Source organism: Salminus brasiliensis, chromosome 16 (assembly GCF_030463535.1).
Source record: "Salminus brasiliensis chromosome 16, fSalBra1.hap2, whole genome shotgun sequence".
Classification (NCBI taxonomy): Eukaryota; Metazoa; Chordata; class Actinopteri; order Characiformes; family Bryconidae; genus Salminus; species Salminus brasiliensis.
In genome coordinates, this window is record NC_132893.1 from 1,075,238 (window position 1) to 1,096,141 (window position 20,904).

Consider the following 20,904-nt stretch of genomic DNA (forward strand, 5'->3'; position numbering starts at 1 on the left):
CTGATAGTGAGTTTTTTTTTTGAAACACAGTTCACAATACGAGTCCAGTGTGCACCAGGTCTGTGGCACCGCCCTGGTCATTCCGAAATACTCGCTGGCTGCCATAACGCTGTCATTAGGCTTCATAACACCGCGTCCCGTCAGTAGCTGGTGAAGGGGAAGACGACTGAGCCGGAGAACCGTCTGCTGCTGATGCGCTTGTTTGTAAACAGTACTGAGTAAACAGCTGTGCTGATTGGTTACGCAGGAGAGAGAGAGCGAGCGAGAGAGAGAGAGAGAGAGAGAGAGATAGAGCGAGCGAGAGAGAGGGAGAGAGAGAGAGAGAGGGAGGGAGAGAGAGAGAGAGAGAGAGAGATTGAGAGAGAGAGAGAGAGAGAGAGAGAGGGAGAGAGAGAGACGAGAGAGAGAGAGAGAGAGAGAGAGAGAGAGAGAGAGAGAGAGGAGGGAGAGAGAGAGAGAGGGAGGGAGAGAGAGAGAGAGAGAGAGAGAGGGAGAGAGAGAGACAGAGAGAGAGAGAGATTGAAACAGAGAGAGAGAGAGAGAGAGAGAGAGAGAGAGAGAGAGGGAGAGAGAGAGAGAGAGAGAGAGAGAGAGAGAGAGAGAGAGAGAGGGAGAGAGTTGCAGTAGTGGTTTCGGTAAAGAAAAAAGAAAATAACGACAAAACAAACCAAAAAATACGGAAACGGAAAAACAAGAGAACTGAAAGTTGGCACTGCTGCTGACCAGCAGGGATTTGGTTATGGCTGTGACATCACACATCGGCTTCATTTACAACACGGCATGGGAGCCTGAGAGCGAGAGAGAGCGCGCGCGCGCGCGCGAGAGAGAGAGAGAGAGAGAGAGAGAGAGAGAGAGAGAGAAAGAAATATATAAGCACGGCACAGACTTGTATTAAGGTGTCTACACTATATGGACAAAAGTCTTGGGACACATCTCTTAACCACTGAATTCAGGTGCTCTAGATCCTTTAGTCCCATTGCTAGAGGGAGGGGCTCTGCCAGGGGGTTTTGGGCCCCATGACAAGTTATTAAACTGGGCCCCACAATTCTGCATTGTACAAATACCCAATGTATACATTTAGGGCCCCGGTCAGTCACAGGCACCCCTGGCCTCAGGTGTGTAAAATCAGGCCTCTATTCCTGCAGTCTGTCTTTCTTCCACACATCAGTGAAAGAACAGGAGGTTCTGAAGAGCTCACTGAACTCCAGCGTGGTTCTGTATGTAATAGGAGACACCGCTGCACCAACAACAACAAGTCAGCTGGTGAAATCTCCTCCCTCCTAGATCTTCCTCCATCAGCTGTGAGTGGTGTTATTATTGAACAGTGGAAGAGTTTAGGAGGAACAGCTCACAGAGAGCAGCTCAGCCACCGAGTGTCTGTCAGACCACGTAAAGTTACAGAGCGGGGTCAGGGCCGAGTGCTGAGCTCAGAGCAGAGTGCAGAAAAGTGTGGGACCATATTAATGCTTATAGGTTTAGAATAGGGTGTCATGACAGCTCCTGTAGGTGTCCTAATACTTTTGTCCATAGAGCGTATTTCAGTATATCTGGTGTGTGTGTGTGTGTGTGTGTGTGTAGGTGTGTGTGTTTCTCACCAGGCTGAAGTTATCATATGTACTCATTAGCTCCTCCACTCTGTACTGCTCCAGCACCACCACTCCGGTCAGGCTGGGGCTGTGCTGCCGAGCGCAATCCTCACAGTGAACCACGTACGTCTTTCTGCTGCTGTTCTCACTAGTCACGAAGAGCAGGTCAAACACCTCCACCTGCACACACACACAAACACACACACACACACACACACACACACACACACACACACACACACACACACACTCAATTGTGTTTATACAGTGTTAGGCATGGTGGACACACATACAGTACATATAAATGTAGGTTATAGCTGACATCCCACTTGTGTATAGGTGTAGTATACTTTACATATATACAACTGAAAATTTGCATACCAATACATAATTTGATATATAAAAATAATAATATTATATCATGTATCATTGCTGTTTTGCAATTCCAGCTTTACAAGAGAAGAATATAAACCCTCTTAACTTTCAATGGAAGTTGATTTTAGAGTATTTCTATTGGTCCAATATAAAGAACAACTTCCAGATGTATATTAAGTCTATATATATATATATATATATATATATATATATATATATATATATATATATATATATTAAAATTAATTGATTAATGTTTTTTCTTCTAATAATCAATGTATAATAATATTCAAATAATTTTATAAACACTTTTATTTACAGAAATTAAGAAATTAACTTTGAAAATAAATTAAACATAAAATGTGGCTTATACAAACCTAATATATAATTATATATATACCTTTATATAAAGTAAAATTTTTCCTAATTTGTTTAATTCAGCGAATGAATATAAATCTGATAAATAAAATATGATATATAATACAAACATATCCCATATAAGTTTGTTTCCAATATGGCATTTGTACAATTTACTTTAAAAGTTAAAAATAAGAAATTAGACATAAAAAAGTATATTCATAAAAGTCAGTTCATATATTTTTATATAATCATTATTTATTACAGCTATACAACACAGTGTTCGGAGCTGTGCGGGTATGGGTATGTGGGTATGATTGCTGTGCTGTGCTGAGCTTGTGACTGTCCTGAATATGAATATACTTACTTATATAAATACTCAGTACAGTACACTAGTACAGTATTTACCCGAATGTCCTCATAAGTCTAGAAATACAGGAAAGCAGCTTCTAGTCCGCTGGCGCTTCACAAAGTCACTCAGCTGTTTTCTTTAAGTTTTACCTTTTCAAATGTTGAAATCCTAAAAACTAACAGCAGATCTACTGGATTCCTAACCCTCGTTTCCCTCTAAGCAGTGACATCTCTAAGCATAATGTGTGTGCGTGTGTGTGTGTGAAATGCACTGCAGCTCAGAGGGGAGTACTGGTGAGATTGTAACTCACGTCACACTCGTTGCAGTAGTAGGCCGGCTCATCCTTCACTCGGCTTTGGTAGGAGATTTTCTTCCCTGCTGCTGTCAGCTGGTCCCGCAGGATCTGGATATGCTTCATGGATTGCAGGAGGCAGTGTCTGCAGGGGGAACAGGATGGGCTCCTTCACACCAGCTCTCTCTCACACACACACACACACACACACACACACACACACACACACACACACACTTCCACATGGGCAATACAAAGTGCACCTGTATTTCCATCCATGTAGAATGACTCTACTAGTCTGCTTCTGCTACGGTGCCTGGCATTCAGACTGGCATATGTAAACAGCCTCCATGCCCATATAAAAGCGGCCGGGCTGAAACACGCCTTAATAACTTCAAGTTGAATGGGCGGGGCTAAACATACAAATTCTAAATGGGTGGGTACATGTAAGTGCTGCTGGGAGAACATGGCATCACAAAAATAACAATGCAAAGTTGATTTTGCTGCTTAGTTTCCATATATAGTATTGAGACAAAAGTATTGGGACACCTGCTCATTCATTCACAGTTTCTTCTGAAATCAGGGGTATTAAAAGAGTTGATCTTGCTTCTGTTGGAGTAACTGTCTCTACTGTCCAGAGAAGAAGACTTTCTACTAGATTTTGGAGGGGGAGCATTGCTGTGAGGTCCGGATGTTGGATGATGGATCACCACCCCACCTCATCATCCCCAACTGCTCAACTCATCCCATTTAAAAGTACTGGATGGAGCTCCACCACCATCATTCCAGAGAACACAGTTCTTTATACCCCTCTAGCCCACGCCTGGCATTAGACAGCATGGTGCCAATAGGGTCATGATGTTAATCTGCTCCAGAGAGTCCTATTCTATTGCCAGTACTTCTCTACAGTGTCTAGGCAAGCTGTGCGTGTGCTGGGCAATTGCACATCTGTCTCTGCAGCAATGGGTGCAGCTTAAAGTAGCTGAATGCATTTATTAGAAGGGGTGTCCACAAACTTTTAGACAGGTAGTGTACGGGTCATTCTGAGAAGAATGAGCACAGTTTTTACATAATAGAAAAAGGAAAATTTAGATTTGCCTGATTTTGGGACGTTTTAGTAAGGATAAATAAGTCGTTATTGACCTTTAGGAAACTGTACAGATAATATCTCACTGGAAACTGGACCCAAACATTGAGTTCTTGATCCAGGAGTAGGAACAAACACAACACACAAACTCACCTGACCATTTTGTAAGTGTTCGGGTCTGTTATCTTGATTGTACGGGCGACATTCCAGGAGACATGAATCATGGGAACAATAGACTTGACCTTTTTGACCTCGTTCCACTCGAAGCGCTCCAGGGCCAGCTGATACTGGTATGCTGAGAGGACACACGCAGATACACAGCTTTCTCAGAAACAGCGCACACCCCTATCATAGGACTCAACCTTTAACGTTAACCAGGCGCATCATGTTTACAGACAAGAGTGTCTCTCGCTTAGGTTTCAGCGACGGCTAAGCAAACTTGGAACCTCGATAGGCCACAAAAACACCCTTTTAAAAGACATTCATGATCCGTCACACTGGTTAGTAATGTTGATTATTACATATAACATAATATATGGGTAAATCTTTTACACATACACAGGCTCACATTTCCTTAGTTCTATTCCTACACCATTACAACGCTTTGTAAACAATGGACCAATAGAAATGGCCCAAAATTATAGGGCAGTTTTAGCTCTTTGGGGTTTTTACAGTGATGTAATTTATTATATATAATCTTCTCGGATAAAAGATTTGGTGGTAGTAACTTCAGGCTCCTGCAGATGGCGCTGCACAAGGATGATGGGGCTATATCTGCAGGAGCCTGAAGTTGATCCAAGGAGCTTCTATTTAATACACAAAAGGCCACTTGTTAGTAGACGTATCTACTGTAGCTCCCCCTGGTGTGCACAGCCAGTACTCACAGTTGAGAGGGCCCACATTCCAGGCGATGTTGTTGCACCAGCCCACGGCCTGTACCCAGTGCACAGTGCCGGCATTGATCCACACCAGGTCTCCTGGCCGCTGGATGAAACGGTACACTGGGATGTTGGCCTGGTACAGATCTTCCAGGACTGGCCACCACGAGCCGGTCAGATAGTCCACACCGTGCCTGTGAGAGACGGAGCAGCAGAAAGGAGACATACTTACTAGCACTGTCTTCTATCATACGCTTACCATGACCTATACCAATCAGCCATAACATTAATACCATACAGGAACACTTTGTAATTCCAGAGTTACAGACTGTAGTCCATCTGTTGCTCAGGACCCCACAGGACTGGCCACCACAGAGCAGGTAGGTAGTTTTTGGGTGGTGGGTCAGCATTCTCAGCACTGCAGTGACCCTGACCCTGGAGTGTCTTATATACCTCAGCGTCACCAACCAGAAATATCCAGCCTACAACATCCTGAGGGCAGCAGCGTCCTGTGGGCAGCAGCGTCCTGAGGGCAGCAGCGTCCTGAGGGCACTGATGAAGGTCTAGAGGATGACCTACACAAACGGTGCAGCAGCAGATCAGAGAGCTTCAGTCTCTGACTTTACCTTCATCTACAAGGGGGGAGCAGCTAGGTAGGAGGGTCTAATAGAGAGTGGACAGTGAGTGGACAGACAGACACAGTGTTTAAGCACTCCAGCAGCACTGCCGTGCCTGATCCACTCGTACTAGCAGCTCAGCACACACTACAACCACACTTCACCACCACCAGGTCGGTCAGGGTCACTGCAGTGCTGAGAATGCTGACCCACTACCCAAATACTACCTACCTGCTGTGTGGTGGTCCAACCTGTGGGGTCTAATGACTAATGAGTCTGCAGAGAAACAGATGGATACAGGCTGGAATTATAGAACTACACAGTGACTGAGTGTAGAAACAAACAAAGAGGTGGTGTTAATGTTATGGCCGATGGGGGGGGATTGTGAAAACTTGTGAAAACAAGGAAGGCCGGACTGACCGGGCCGGACTGACTCACTTCTCACAGAAGTCACTGATGGCCTCCCAGTAATGTTCATGCACAGCAAACCACTCGCAATCTCCAGGGCCGATGTTGATGTTCACAGAGGAGAAGTTATTGTTCTCCTGGTGGCCTGAGGACAAGGACACATGGCACATCACGTCAAAGAGACTATGACCATACTCCAGGACGGTTTTCTCGTTATTTGGGTAGGACACTATCGCCCCCTGCAGGTTATCTACCTACAAATCTGCTCACTGTTTACAGACTGAATGCTGAGATCAGCAGTGTTAGTATTAGGACCAGGACTAGGACTAGGACAAGGGTTTGAGGCGGGGTAGGGGGTAGGTTTATGTTTAGAGATATGATATTGTAACACTACACTATATGTCCAAAAGTTTGTGGACACCCCTTCTAAAGAATGCACTGTGCTACTTTAAATTGCATGCATTGCTGACACAATGTGCAAATGCACACACACAGCTGGTCTAGTCCCTGTAAAGAAGTACTGCCAATAGAATAGGACTCTCTGCAGCAGATTAAGAAACATGAAGCTATTGGCACCATGGTGCCTAATACCAGGCGTGGGCTGGAGCTGTGAAGCAGTGGTTTGGATGGGATGAGTTGGGAAGTTGGGAATGACGAGGCAGGGTCCCACAAACATCCTGACCTCATTAACGCTCTTGTCAAATGCAATCAAACCCTCACAGCAATGCTCCTACTCCTACTTCCAATATTGCAGTAATCCAGGTGTCCACATACTTTTGTCAGCATAGTGTATCCGCATCTAAAACGTCCTACAGTGTCCCAGCCAAATCAATGGCAAATACTGTGGGTATGGGTGTGTGGAAACCTGGGGTTCTGCTGCCTGGGACCTTCATGTATAGCTGGACGGTGTTCATGCCCAGTATGGTGTGACCCACGTGACTCAGCATGTTATCACTGGACGAAACGCGCATAAACGCTGGCAGCTTCAGCAGCTCCTGCAACTGGGGCTTCCACCTGTGCACACACACACACACAGCAACACAACACACTCATGAAACACGGACAATTCTGAATATTGAGATATTTTGAGGGATATCCAACCTGACTCCCCACTCCCCAGAGGAACCTGTGCAACTGAGAGGGAGAAGCACTCTCTCCTCTTCAGAAACTTGGCCATTTGGCTTCTGAACTGTCAAGAAGCTTCAGGTCTCATCCAGGATCAGGCAGCCTGTGCTTAGATCCCCTCCACCTCCTGTGAGCCCAGTCTCCCGGGTCCGACTCGCAGTCGCCCTCTCCTGAGATAGCCAACAGCACCATCTCAAGGCCCCAGGCTCTTGCCTTCTCATCATCTGACAGAGGACATCTAGAGGTGGGAATCTCTTGCCTGAGGGTTTATCCACCTGTCCACCTCACTCGATTGAGGGGAATTCTTTTTGCCCTCAGGAAACCCGCTGGCCTCAGGCGATGGTTTCATTCCCAGGACTTTGATAATCTTGAAGCCTGGTATCGTCCCCCCTTAATGAGGAAAGACCCCTTTTATTACACCTTCTAAACTAAAACTCCAAAAGGCCTCCAGAAGATGGACCTGTGAAGTGTCTAAAGTTTGTGGACACCCTTACTAATGAAATCCTGGGGCAGAGTTTTACTTTCTGGACTTGGATTTGCAATCTTGGAGCTGCCCAGGCAACAACATCTAGGGGTGGATTCTGACTTTTTTGACCTGGATTTAAAGCAGAGCTGCTCTGGCAGTTGAAACAAAGTCCTGGGGTGGATTCTGACTTTCTGGACCTGGATTTTCCATCTTGGATCTGCCCAGGCAGTTGGAACAACATCCAGGGAAGGATTTGGACTTTCTGGACCTGGATTTGAAGCAGAGCTGCGCTGGTAGTTGGAACAACACCCTGGTCAGAGTATTACTTTCTGGACCTGCATTTTCCTTAGGTGGAATTCCCATGGTTTTACTTTCTGTATCTTTACATCTTAAATGATTCAGCCCTCAAGCTGGATCACCTCACATTGCACACTGCCCAAAAACACTCAAACACCATGTTAACAATCACACAAATGTGCACCTGTCTCACCTCTTTGGGTCAGAGAGATCAATGTTGGTTCCAAATTTGATGATTTTCCCAATGGCTTTCTGCTCAGAGCTGAAAGACAGAGATGCAGACAGTTTCCAACAGTGAGCACAGCAGCATGCCACTGGAGATGATGATGAGTAAACATTAAGAGAAAATGAAATACACCCCTGACCTGGATGTGCTGGGGGCCGAATGGGTGGTGGACAAAGCTTCTGACTTCAACTCAGTGGATGATTTCTTATCTCCCTCATCCTCATCCTCACTGTCCTTCTCCTCCTGAGAGATGCAGACAAACAGGACAAATACATCATTACCACAGTGCCTGCAGTACAGTCTGAGCTTCCTCTGAAAAACTGACTAGTCTGAAGGAGTTCTGCAGCTTCAGCAGCTCAGATAATGAGACCAAACACACCATTCCCACCGTGAAGCATGGTGGTGGCAGCATCGGTTTAACTCCTTCAGAGCAGTCATGGGTGTCTTAGTGGCTTCCTCACTAGTCTCCTTCTCGTATGGTCACTCACTTGTGGGCACTAGGAGGGTGAAGACTAGCATACGTAAAGCCAGCCAACGCCTTTTTTCCAAATGCTGCTGATGCAGCATCGCTAGGTAGACTAGCATGCTCTGAGGAAAGCTCATCTCCCCGTCTCCAATGCAACGGCTAACAGACGCCTGTGCTGACCAACATCAGGAGAAAGTGCCATCAACCCACCCCTGAAAGAGAGCGAGGCCAAGTTGTGCTCTCCCAGACTCCGGCTGCTGATGTCAAGCAAGCAGCATGACCCAGGATTCGAACCAGAGGTCCTCGGATCATGGTGATAGCGCCTTAGTCCCCTGGTATTACACCGTTTATTACCCCTTTTGTGAAAAACATAAGAAAGTCCTTGTTTGCGTATGTACCTGTAAGCTCTCCTGGAAGCTGGAGGCCTGATACTGGGCATACTTGGCGATGGTGGTGTGGGATCGGCTACTCTCACATGGCCACGTCTGAGCCGAGCCGGCTGTGTTCCAGTTCTCATCAGCTGGCTGCTGCACCTGAGTCCTCACTTCCACAGCGTGCTCACTGTTTGCCTCCACCAGGGACTTGGTGGAGAACAAACCCAGGTCTGAGGAAGAGGCGAGGAAGGGAGAGTAGTTAAGGAACTGTTTTACCAACACTAAAAAAACACATCTAAATACACTATATGTCTAAAAGTTTGTGGACACCCCTCGTAATGAATGCATTTCGCTACTTACTTAAGTTGCACCCATTGCTGACACAGATCACACACAGCCTGTCTAGTGCCAGTAGAGACGTACTGCCACTAGGGATAGGACTTTCTGGAGCAGATCCCTAATGGATCCCTATTAGATACCTATTATTATACCCCTCTAGCCAGGCGTGGGCTAGAGTGGTATAAAGCCCCCCAGCATTGAGCTGTGGAGCAGTGGAAGAACTGTGTTCTCTGGAATGATGGTGGTGGAGCTCCATCCAATTTTTTAAAAACATTCTTCCCTGGACAGTAGAGACAGTAGAAACTCTCTGTAATATCCTTGACTTCGGATGAAACAATGCATGAGCAGGCGTCCCAATACTTTTGTCCAAATAGTGTTTGGTCAGTGTATAGCAAAAACTAAATGATTGGCCCTGCTGTGTTCCTTATGTAAGTGATCCAACTGTGTCAACCTTCTATTTCTGACTGCCTTCATATGTGTGTGTGTGTGTGTGTGTGTGTGTGTGTGTAAGAGAGAGAGAGAGAGAGAGAGAGAGCCAGGGAGTGTGTGTATAAAGATGGCACTCACTGAGCCGGAGGGATCCTGCCAGCCCTCTGATAACGGTAACAGGGTTTTTGGGATCTGTGCAGAACTGCAGCAACACTGGAGAAAACGCATCTCTCTTACTCTCGAGCTAAACACACACACACACACACACACACACACATATATATATAAACAGAGTGAAACAGGGAGTCTGAGGCTATACCATAATAATAATAATAACACGTCTGAGGTTCCTCAGCGTGTCAGAGAAGGGTCTCATGCTCACGTAGATGCTGGGTGTTGGAGGATTAAGCTTCTCCCGGGGGATTGGAGTCTCGGGATTTAACACGGGCTTAACTGACAATGCAGGCAGCAGATAGGACTCACGGAACTTGCCCTCGATTTTCAACCCCCTGTCAGACAGAAAGGGAGAGAGAGAGAGAGAGAGAGAGAGGAGGTTAAGAGTGAATACTGAGTCCACACACTTTCTGATCACTTTATCAGACACCCCTACCTTGCTTACTTTCACACTGCTGGTGTACAGTTAAAGGTTCGAACCCATCTACAGTGCTTCAGGGATGACCCCGTTCACCCCTGGCATTAACATGCGTCTCCTGTGATCTGCGCTTCATTTCTGCTGGAAGAGGGGCATGCACGGGCGGGGCTTTGCTGTCGAGGACACTGATGTGGACGCAATGTGGTTTGAGTGATCAGTACTGGGCAACCCTGTTCACACCTGTACCTGTACTGGACATGCTGGACACTTAAGATCTGATCAGAGCTAGGTGTGACCATGGCCTAACTTTATCCCGAGGGGGTGAAATACATAGATCATCACAGCTGAAGATAATATAAAACAAAATAAACCAATAAAGCCCTGAATTTCATACTGAATCTGCTTAAATACTGTCAGATCCTTCCGCCAAAAAGTAGTTCCACCACTCATGAGGCATTGCTATTCAACCCTGACGATTCCCAAACACTAGGTCCAACTAAGTGGAGGTTGGTTAAGGTACCTGTTGAGCGCTCTATGCAGTCCAAGGTCACTGCTGATCACTGATGCTATAGGGCTCACCTTATGAGGTATGGACAGAGCCACAGAACTGTCCAAGTCTCAAGTTACAAGTTCTCGTAACGCTCAGAATGGCGTCTGATCAGATTGCTGGTTTCGATGCGAGTTGAGGAGGGTCGACGTGCTAGTAGGGAGGCATGGAGACCTGTGTAAGCTGTAATTCTGTGTCTGAAACTGTAATTCAAAATTTGGTCGTTCCTCATATATAGAGATGGGAAACTACCGCACTGCGATGTTGCGAAGATGGCCGTAGAGTGACCGGACCTATAGGAGCTTTTGGGTTTAGCTTAGCCTTATTAATTGTTGGAGGGGTATGGTTTTAGAGTAAAAAGGCCTTGCTATTAGCATGGTTAGAACATGGTTAGATGTTTCTCAACCAATCGTAATGTGAGGTGGGAACTAACTGTTGTAACTGCCATGAGAATGATGCCGTGATGAGAATGGCCCAGGGGTCAGAAATTGATCATTGATGAATGAGGTGGTTTGACCCGACAAGTTGTACTTGGCTGTAGTCGGTCACTGTACACCTCTACACTGGACCTATGCAGTGGACACTAATTGTTAGATCAATGTAGAGGTTTCTAATAAAATTCCACTCCAAGAAAAAGCACTGAGGCTCACTTGCAGGCTCTGATGATCTCTGCCGCTGTGTTCTTAATGCTGATATCCTCCAGCAGGATCCTCTTCTGTTCAATCTCTGAAGCGATGAAGCTTTGCCTCCCATTGCCATCCACTTTAACCAGGTGGATCTTCAGCTCTTTTAGGGGTACGGTACACAGGGCCTTCAGCCTCAGCAACTCAGCCATGCTCAGCAAGGGAGGCTTGCTGGAGCCACTCGCACCAGGGGAGGTGTTTGTGTGGGCTGTTGCTTTTGTCGTCGTTCTTCCGTGGCTGCTCTTGTTGACGTTCTCCCCTGAAGGAATGGTCGGTTCTTCTTCTTGGCCTCTCCCTCGTTCTTTCGCCCTCCTTCTCTTTGCTGCTTTGTTCACGGCCTGGTTGTTCCTGAGATGCTTGGATTGGCCACCGGTGGTAGAGGGAGGAGGCGGGGAACTGGGAGAGCTATGTGTTGCATCGCTCTCAAGTTTCGCTTTCTGCTTTTTCTGTTCTTTGTCCACAACCTCTCTCAGCTTTGAACCTTCTAGGTTGGCGTCAACCTTCGGTTTCTGCCTCTTCTCTCGTCCCTTCTTCCTGTTCCTCACTCTTTCCGACTCCTTCTTGATTGCCTTGGTTTTGGACTTCTTTTTCCCACTCTTTTCCTCCGGGACTGGGACGGAGACATGACTAGAGCTTTGGGACAACAGCACTTCACAGCTGTGGGCAAGCTTGGCCTGCAGGGTGGCGGGTGACATCCCCTTTGCTTCCGTCTCCTCCTTCTTCAGAGAGGTACAGGTAGGCTCACTGTATGGGTCTACTGCTTTAATTAAGTTGTCTCCAACTTCCATATGGACACTTTCGACCTCCCTTTTCTCATCATCCTCGTCATCCTCGGGATTTGAAAACGGATCTGAGGAACGCTGGGAAGGCGACAGACCTGTTGGGCTCAAGTCAGTTGGAGACAACTCCTCAGTTGATGTTAGGCCAGAGGAATTTTGACCACTCTGAGACAAGTCAGTTTGAGGCAGGCCAGATGAGGATGGGTCATTTTGAGACAAATCAGTTGAGAGGAGGTCAGCTGGGGACAATACAGTTGGGGACAGGCCAGTCGTTGTCAGATGAGTTGGGTTCAGGTCAGACAGGATCTGGCCAGCAGGGAACAGGCCAGTTGGGGACTGGGCCATTGGAGACTCATCAGCTGGGGATAAGGAGGTTGGGCTTTGTTGCTCTGGAGGATGTATCTCTGGGCCCAGCGAAAGAGAAGAAGAATACTTGACTCCAGCCAGTGAGTTTGGAGGTGGCCGGCCAAAAGGGCCACCTCTGTAGGTGTACCTATGGCTGCCTGAGCCTGAGGTGCTATCAGTTTGGTGCAGGTGGGGTCTCTGAGTGGCATGAGAGCTTATTGTGCTGCTGTCTTGCTGTTCTGCCTCATGTTCTTCATCCTCCTCTTCTTCTCCAACCTTCGAAGACTCTGCAAAGCCATAGAGCTTGGCCAGGTCACTGTGGCGATAGTCCGGCCAGGATCCTCCTGAAAATGAGATTTTTAAGATATAAGTAATGGATAACACCTCAAACTAAAGAACGATAACTCAGTAGCCTCTCCTGTACTCACCGGACTCTTTCCAGACCTCTTCCGGCTCTGGGTTTGGAGAGGTGTGTGTGGGGCTGGGCTGGAGCACAGGCCTTCTCATCACTATATCCTCCTCTTCCTCGCTGAGGTCTGAAACAGGGGAGCCCTGCCAGCTCAGGACAGGGGGACTGGCAGAAGGATCCAGCCGCAGGTGGTCGTCCGTATAGGTGCCATGGGCGGGCAGCAGATCTGGAGCGCGCTGGGGCCTTACCTCAGGCGGTTGGGGAACGTTCTTCTCAGAACCAGCGGGTTCATCCAGCACTGAATCATGCTGCTCACTGCTACCAGGTGGACTGGAGGTAAAAACGTGGAGGTCAGGCTGCTCCTCTGGAAGCCTCTGGAAGCTGCTGGTGTTTAGACTCTTGCGCTCAGAGGAAGGCAGGCTGTCGTCACTTTCTGAGGTCATACTATTGGCAGTGTCCTTTGATGGATGTGGTGGAGAACGACTCTGACTGGCTGGAGGGGTGGAGGAAGGTGGGACGGACCCTGAGGTGTGCGAAGAGTCAGAATGGCAACCGCTCTCATCCTCTTCTCCATTCTCTTCATGTTCGTGGGCTGGAGATGGAGGGGTATGCGAGACAGGCCGAGATGGGGTAGACTCAAAAATGGCTGAAACAGGGCTTTTACCCGGAGAGTCTGATAATGGAATCTGGGGAGACACCTGTCTTCTGAAACGGTCTTTCTCTCTTTTCTTACCATCCTTCTCTGCTTTCCGGTCTCTTTTCTTGCCATCTTTTACCTTTCTCTCCGCCTGCCCCAACCCCATCTCCCCTTTCCAATGCATCCCCTTCTTTTCCCGATGGCCTCTTCCTTCTTCCCGCTCCTTCTTCTTTTTCTTCGCCTCCAGTTTTCTCAGCATCCTCTCCCTCCCCTCCTCACCCTTCCTTTCTTTCCTCCTCTCACGCTCCCGGTGCCTCTTTTTGGACTGGCCGTGTTTGAGCACGTCCACGTCCTGCCGGTTTATCGGGCTCCCCTGGTTGCTGTGGCTTGAGGAGCTGGAGTGGACATAGCTAGATGGACTCTGGTGTTTGGAGAGTTTGCTCTTTTTCCCTTCTGACCTCTGTGAACCAGAACCAGCATCAGGGCTAGGAGCGGCAGTAGAGGCCTCTGCAGCTGGACTCCGCCGCTTGCAGTGGTCTCTCTGGGTGTGTTTGGGGGTGCCATGCCGCTTCCCTTCCTCTTTCAGACCCTGGGGCTGCTGCTGTCGATCGTCCTGTGCTGGTCCAGAGCGCCTAGTCTCCTGCTGAGAATCAACAACAACAAAAAACACACTGCATCATAGACTTTGGAACACCAGATGGCGATATAGATCTTTACCTCTAGATACAAAGGAAGACATCTAGCCATTTTACGACAGGGAAGAAGATGACTCATTAGGTATTATTATCATTAGGCACTCACGCTGCTCTGCCTAGCGGGCCGGTCCTGGGCTCTCCAGGCCAGTGTAGGTGACACGGCAGTCCCACTGCTGGACCTGTCAGGGTGCCTGTGTGTGGGTGCTGGGGGCTGGTGCTGGGGGCTGTAAGGCACTCTGGTGTAGTCTGCTGGTGAGGGGGGAACAGGACGCCCCCAGTCCCCTTTGGTTCCACGGAGGCCCGGATGGTCTCGGGGGTGGTATGTGTGGCCTGGTTTCAGAAAAGCCTGGCTGGGGCTGCAGAGGGCAGGGGAGGTGGGATGGGTCCTGTGGGAGTGATCTCTGTTGCTGGGCTGACTGGATTCCTGCTGACACAGGGATGGAGTGGAAGGTACTTCATTAAATGGATGAATTCTTAGGAGCTCAAAAATAATTCATTAGGGTGGTCTACAAGATAGAAGTAGGGAAACGGTGCAAAAGGAATGACGTGGGATTTGGTGAATAACCTGGTAGCGGGAAGGAGAATGTCTCTTATTTGACTGACTCCAGGGGGCAGCATTCCTATACGGGGGACTCCAGGTGCGAGCGGGGTGGGACAAGAGTGGACGGTTCATTCTAGGGGGGACAGCCTGAAGGACAAAACACAAAGGGTCAGATTTAGGACTGCATTTAGTAGTTCTACCCAGCAGATGGTGCTAAAGACACTTTTCTACAATGACTGTGACTCAGTACAACAGTGGTTCCCAAGCCTGGTCTCTAAGTATTCTTTTTTTTTTTGCCGGATCCAGCAAAAGGTCAGAGATGCTGACCTGGTGTGAGCTGTTGCTTTTGCTCCTCTTGCTGGGGCAGTCGTCTCTGGACGGCGAGGGGTTTCGGTGAGGGGTTGAGTCACTGTGCAGGGGGGCCGGTCGTTTGAGAGAGGGGCTCTGGAAGGGCCGGGACGGGGCTGTTGGACTCCATCTCTCTCCTTGTGCCTGCAGGGGGCGTTGCTGCTGGTGAGGGCCTCCATACTGAGGAAAACATGAGGAATAATGCTCTGCAAAAACTGCAAAGGTGAGGGAACACCTGACAAAAGCCCTACCCTAGGAATAAAACCAAAAGCCACACATTTTACCCTCTTAGTGTGATGCCGGCCCTCATTAGCGCTGATCTGCTCAGGTGTTTAAGCCCCTTTTAGGCCAAACAAGTATGGGACGGTGGTATGCAGTGTTGTGAAAGTGGATATGGTTCTGTGAAGTGTGGCTAGGGATGGACTCCAAGCACAAGAATCAGAACTGTGTCAGTCCACAGGGGATTTCAGGTCAAGTAAAGTGTACTAAGGGTCATTGTCCTGTTGCATGACCCACTTACAATTAAGCTTCAGTTCACTGGAAGAAACCCTAACGTTCTCCCACTGAATCCACAGGCCCACCAAAAATGGCAAGCTGTCCTGGCTCCAAGGCAGCAAATCACCCCTCAAACCATGACGCTACCACCACCATGCTTAACAGTTGGTGTGGCTATTATATAAATAAGAGAAAAACTACAGTGTCTGATCCCAACATTTGAAAGATCAGCTTGCATCGCTAAAGCAAACCTTTAATGCACTTTATCTCACCTTCTGAGGCTGGTTGGTGTGATTGTTGCTGTTGGAGCCGGTTCCTCCGCACCCTGAGCTGTAGCCATTAACAGCGGCCCGGTCCGGGTTCTGGTGGTTTGGACCCCAGGACCGTGGAGCTGCCCGGTCCCTCCCTGGGCCTCTTTCTCTGTGCTGACCATGAGCTCTGTCCCTGCCCAACTCTGGAGGTCTGTTCACAACAGCACACACACACACAACAGCTGGCTGAATACACACTGCTGCTACAACCCCTATACAATCCCTCCAGACGTCTTCCGTCCTCTTGTGGAACTGATGGGGGGGGGTCCTACACAATACTAGCTCTTGTCCCATGACTTTTGGCATGTCAGATGTAAATCAAATATATATGTAATCCAATAAGCAACTTTTTTTGCGTAATCATGCTTTTAGCAAAAGTGTTAGGGAGGATCGAGCTTCGTGAAGGGAGCGGGTGGAGTGGGTGGAGTAGTTTTTGACTCGGGCTGACCTGTTGTTATAAGCTTTATGATGGTTTCTTCCTGATGTGTGATTCAGGCCTGGGTGCTGGGGCTGGTACACTCCTCCGCTGGCCCTGTGGATGGGGGGGGGGGGGGGTAAGTGAGTATAGCGACATGTAGAATGTAGGTAAGGTGGAGTATAACAATGCATTGTGCAGACAATTCATTTTCTTGAAGGGAAACTTTATACTATTAACAAATATTACAAAATACCTCAATATGTACCTACAATCTTAAATGGACAAAAGTATTGGGACACCTGCTTATTCATTCTTCTGGTATTAAAAAGAGCCTGCTTTTATTGGTGTAACTGTCTCTACTGTCCTCCTTGCGGTGAGGATTTGATTGCATTCAGCCACATCTCCATAACTTGCCAAATCATCCCATCCAAATGCATTCCAACCTCAATGCTGGGGGGCTTTATACCCCTCTACTAGCCCACGCCTGGCATTAGGCAGTATGGAGCCAATAGGGTCATGCTGTTGATCTGCTCCAGAGAGTCTTATTCTATTGGCAGTATTTCTCTACAGGGACTATCTGTGTCAGGACACAATTGCGCAGATGGCGAACCTGGATGGAGCAGCCCAGTTGCGGCCGGAGCTCGGTGCCCATGCTGCTCTGCTGGAGCCACCGGAGGGGAAGGAGTCCCATGAGTACCGCCCGGAATACTGCTCTGCTGCGTGATACATCCAGCCTGGGGCAGCACACACACACACACACACACACACACACACACACACACACACACACACACAAATAAAGTATTGTTGTGGATGACAACACACTCTGGACATTTTGCAGCAAACTGATGCAACAGCGTCCAATCAGTGAATAAACTGCTCACCACGCTAACGCACGCGGGAATCCCTCCAGTGCAGAACAGAGACAGCACAACTTCAGCCTGAGAGAGAGAGAGAGAGAGAGAGAGAGAGGGGGGGGGGGGTTAACAGTAAGCCATTGTTCAGGTCTGAGTAGCAGTGAGTGTGTGTTGTGTTGGAGCTGGAATGGCCCGAGACGCAAACAGCTGACATAGAAAGCGACACACACACAGCCCTGCTGTAGAAATGTATATACAGTCATGTGGAAAAGTAAGGACACCCTATGAAACGCTGCATTACAGTCACGTTGGATTTGAAGAGTCGACTCTCTGCCGCGAGTCGATTCTCTGCAGTGAGTCGATTCTCAGCGGGCAGTCGACTCTCTGCAGTGAGTCGACTCTTAGCCGTGAGTCAATTCTCAGCCGCGAGTCGATTCTCAGCCGCGAGTCGATTCTCAGCCGCGAGTAGACTCTCAGCCGTGAGTCGATTCTCAGCCGCGAGTCGATTCTCTGCTGTGAATCGCCTCTGACAGGAGTCACCAGTAGTCACTTCGTCGTGTAGTCGAATGAGATCTACATATTTCTACACAGGATTTGCAACACACACACACACACACATCCAAAGCTGTAGCTGCAGCTGCAGTTCCGAGTCCTCGATGGAAATACCCTCTCACTCCTCTAATCTATACCCAACACACTCTCTCACACAGCTCCACCATACCCTCTCTCAGTCCCTTTTTATCAGGACAAGAAGCAGGCCCATATGCACATGCACAAATACATGCACACATACAGCACACAGCGAGATGTCCCTCAGGGGGTGTGTACCGAGTTGATAAGTGTGTGTCTGTCTCTGCAGTGTGTCGGAGTGTCCCCTGATATCAGCCAGGCCTTCGTGGGGAGGACAGAGAGAGACAAGCAGCGAAGGAATGACAGGAATGGGGCCACAGCACAGCACTGAGTGTGTGTGAGTGGATATGTGTGTGTGTGTGTATGTGTGTGTGGAGGCTCCCCTTTCATCCTGTTCATATTATTTTGCCCACATACAGTGAGCCATACAGTAAAGTGGCACACACCGATACACACACACACACACACACATGGCCTACATACTGTACATCCAACATTACTGCCCTGTTTTTAGGAGTTCATATGAGGCCTCGCAGTCAGATGGGTAACACACACACTCACACACACACACACACACTTTCTGTCCCTCCCATGATGCTGAGAGATTTTTCACACATTTCCTCCCCAGTTAGGACCACCAATTACCCAACATGTCTGAATATTACTGAACTGTATGAATGTTTATAACCATATTAACTGCTTTCATCTGTAAGCTGTTAGCAACCCGCTATGCTAAGCTTATTCAAGTCAGTAGTGTCTCTTCCCGCCTGTACTGAAATCGCACCGAACCCATCATCACTCGCGCGACCTCCTCGCGTGTGGCCGTGGCTGGGCCTGCCGCACAGGTCATTCCTAACAAGACAGCACTGACGTGGTGATGCTAGTGGTGCTGGCCCAAGGCCAGGAAGACCGTAAAGGACCGTAGCCATCCAGGCAAGCAGGCTGTTCTCTCTGTAGCGGTCAGGGAAGCACTTTCACTCCCTGAAGGCAAGCGATGAGGAGAGGATGAGGAGGAGCTTCTTCCCACAAGCCATTCAGACTCTGAACCAGGACCGTGGCTATTAAGACACCGCCAATTTGATCCCATATTCTATCCTGTTGTTTGATGTAAGCGGACAGTTATCAAAGCATTTTGCTGTTAGTATGTATGTAATCAATAAAAAAAAATACTTTTTGAACCTTGGTTGAACCGAAAAGTGAGTTTTGTGTTATTATGTTTTATGAGTTATGAGTTGTAATAAATGCTGAATACTGACATTGCACAATTTACGTAAATCATTACTGAGTAAATGTTTATTCGGCTTTTGTTAAATATGCACACAAAAAAACGTATTACGTATTAACGCACCTTTTAATTTAACTGGAATTAAAAAGAATTACTTTTTATTATTATTTTAATTTTTAATTATTATTTTAATTATTTTAATGAATTATTTTAAAATATGAATCCGGGTCACATAATAATAACATAATTTTTTAAGATTTTACCTGTCTTACACTACGTAAGAACAGACCAGCCTGCAGATGCCAGTGACGGCCAACACCGCAGCGAAGCGATGTGGGGGGAGAAAATATGAAAATACGAATCCAGGTCACATAATAATATCAACATCATTTATTACGATTTTACTTTTCTTACAATTTGTAAAAACGCCCTCTTTACGCTGTGTGAACATCTCAACATTCCCACGTAAAGCATGAGGAACAGAGTGCTGTAATATTTGCAGGCAACTGTACAGTTATTTTAATACGATACATTAAAATGCTACATATGATCTATATAATACATTAAAGCGTGTCACCTATTAACGAATTAACTAAGTGAATCACACTATCTAGAACCTACACAGCCGACTTTGGTATCCGCTGTGAGCTGGAAAGGTAAGTGCTAAGGGTTTGTAGATAACAGATAAAAAGCACAGAGTAAACAAACCACGAGTCTGAGCGTAAATGAAGGCCTGAGTGTAAGAGCACATGTGCTTATGTGAATTAAGCCGTTAAAGAGGAAGTGGCATCAACTTCCTGTGGAAACGTGACTATTACTGTCACACACACACACAACCTAAATGCTGTGTGTCTAACTAAACCCTGCTGTTAGGAGGCAAACACTCCGGCAGGCTGCTTATAAAGATATTCTTACATTTAGTCATTTAGCAGACGCTCTAATCCGGAGCAGCAGTGGAGGCCAAAGTACCTGATGCAAATGCAAATGCAAATATCTAGAACCTAATGCCTGACCGACACTGCAGGAGGTTTTAAATGCTAGCTGGTGTTGAAAATAAGAAAAGCCACTGGTTTTGAGTCTGAAGTGATAAGATTTACCCAGAACAAAAACACCACTGTGAGATTACACCCACAAACCAACGGTCCAGTCTCTGAGAGCCTGAGATCTCACAAGTTCTCACATAAACATGTGATGTGAGACGTGACTTAAACATAATGGATGACAGAAAGCTGCAGGTTCCTGTGTGTGTATGTGTAATGTGTGAGTTCAGCAGTGTAAAGGTTAAAGAAATCGTTTAATTTTATGATATAATATAAATTTTATTCTTTAGCTCAGATCCTATCAGCTCTTACTGAGGCTTCTGTTGTCTAAAGGCCAGAGAAGCTGGTTTAGGACTGGAAGGTTGCTGGTTTCCAACTTAGCAAGGCATCTAATCCCCAACTGCCTCCCAGGTGCTGAGCTGTCTGTACCACAGATGGGGTAAATTCGGTTGTACAGCTATGCAATGGCTATACCAGATGATCTTAATCTCTTAATCTCTTAGTCTATCAAGTCTGACGTAAAAGTTTGATACTGGCAATTTCAAATTTGGCTGGTTCAGAGGGGTAAGGACTGGATTACACCCGTAACACAGCCTCTAATCTGGGATTATATTGTTTAAGACCAGTCTGAAAATGGGGCACCAGCACCAGATATGAACTGGCCTCAAAATAATCAGC

General features: G+C 47.4%; 1 protein-coding gene across 11 annotated transcripts in view; it reads right to left on the reverse strand.

Moving 5' to 3' along the window:
* Positions 1 to 446: 446 nt before the first annotated feature.
* The window catches only part of kdm6bb (lysine (K)-specific demethylase 6B, b), a 43,745-nt gene continuing 23,287 nt past the window's right edge, over positions 447 to 20,904 (reverse strand). For 8 of the 11 annotated variants that reach the window (XM_072659364.1, XM_072659361.1, XM_072659365.1 and 5 more), the window contains 21 exons: positions 17,359 to 17,415; positions 17,085 to 17,208; positions 16,505 to 16,588; positions 16,018 to 16,207; positions 15,230 to 15,430; positions 14,927 to 15,049; positions 14,468 to 14,788; positions 13,049 to 14,309; positions 11,464 to 12,964; positions 10,057 to 10,183; positions 9,813 to 9,918; positions 8,931 to 9,136; positions 8,206 to 8,309; positions 8,034 to 8,102; positions 6,818 to 6,966; positions 5,983 to 6,097; positions 4,934 to 5,121; positions 4,203 to 4,344; positions 2,981 to 3,107; positions 1,596 to 1,766; positions 447 to 788 (listed from right to left, as the gene is read on the reverse strand). In XM_072659364.1, the coding sequence (XP_072515465.1) occupies positions 765 to 788; positions 1,596 to 1,766; positions 2,981 to 3,107; positions 4,203 to 4,344; positions 4,934 to 5,121; positions 5,983 to 6,097; positions 6,818 to 6,966; positions 8,034 to 8,102; positions 8,206 to 8,309; positions 8,931 to 9,136; positions 9,813 to 9,918; positions 10,057 to 10,183; positions 11,464 to 12,964; positions 13,049 to 14,309; positions 14,468 to 14,788; positions 14,927 to 15,049; positions 15,230 to 15,430; positions 16,018 to 16,207; positions 16,505 to 16,588; positions 17,085 to 17,203 (5,328 nt within the window). In that variant the 5' untranslated portion in view covers positions 17,204 to 17,208; positions 17,359 to 17,415 and the 3' untranslated portion in view covers positions 447 to 764. The remainder of the gene's footprint in view (positions 789 to 1,595; positions 1,767 to 2,980; positions 3,108 to 4,202; positions 4,345 to 4,933; positions 5,122 to 5,982; positions 6,098 to 6,817; positions 6,967 to 8,033; positions 8,103 to 8,205; positions 8,310 to 8,930; positions 9,137 to 9,812; positions 9,919 to 10,056; positions 10,184 to 11,463; positions 12,965 to 13,048; positions 14,310 to 14,467; positions 14,789 to 14,926; positions 15,050 to 15,229; positions 15,431 to 16,017; positions 16,208 to 16,504; positions 16,589 to 17,084; positions 17,209 to 17,358; positions 17,416 to 20,904) is intronic. The other 3 variants (XM_072659372.1, XM_072659370.1, XM_072659371.1) reach the window with 3 other exon arrangements.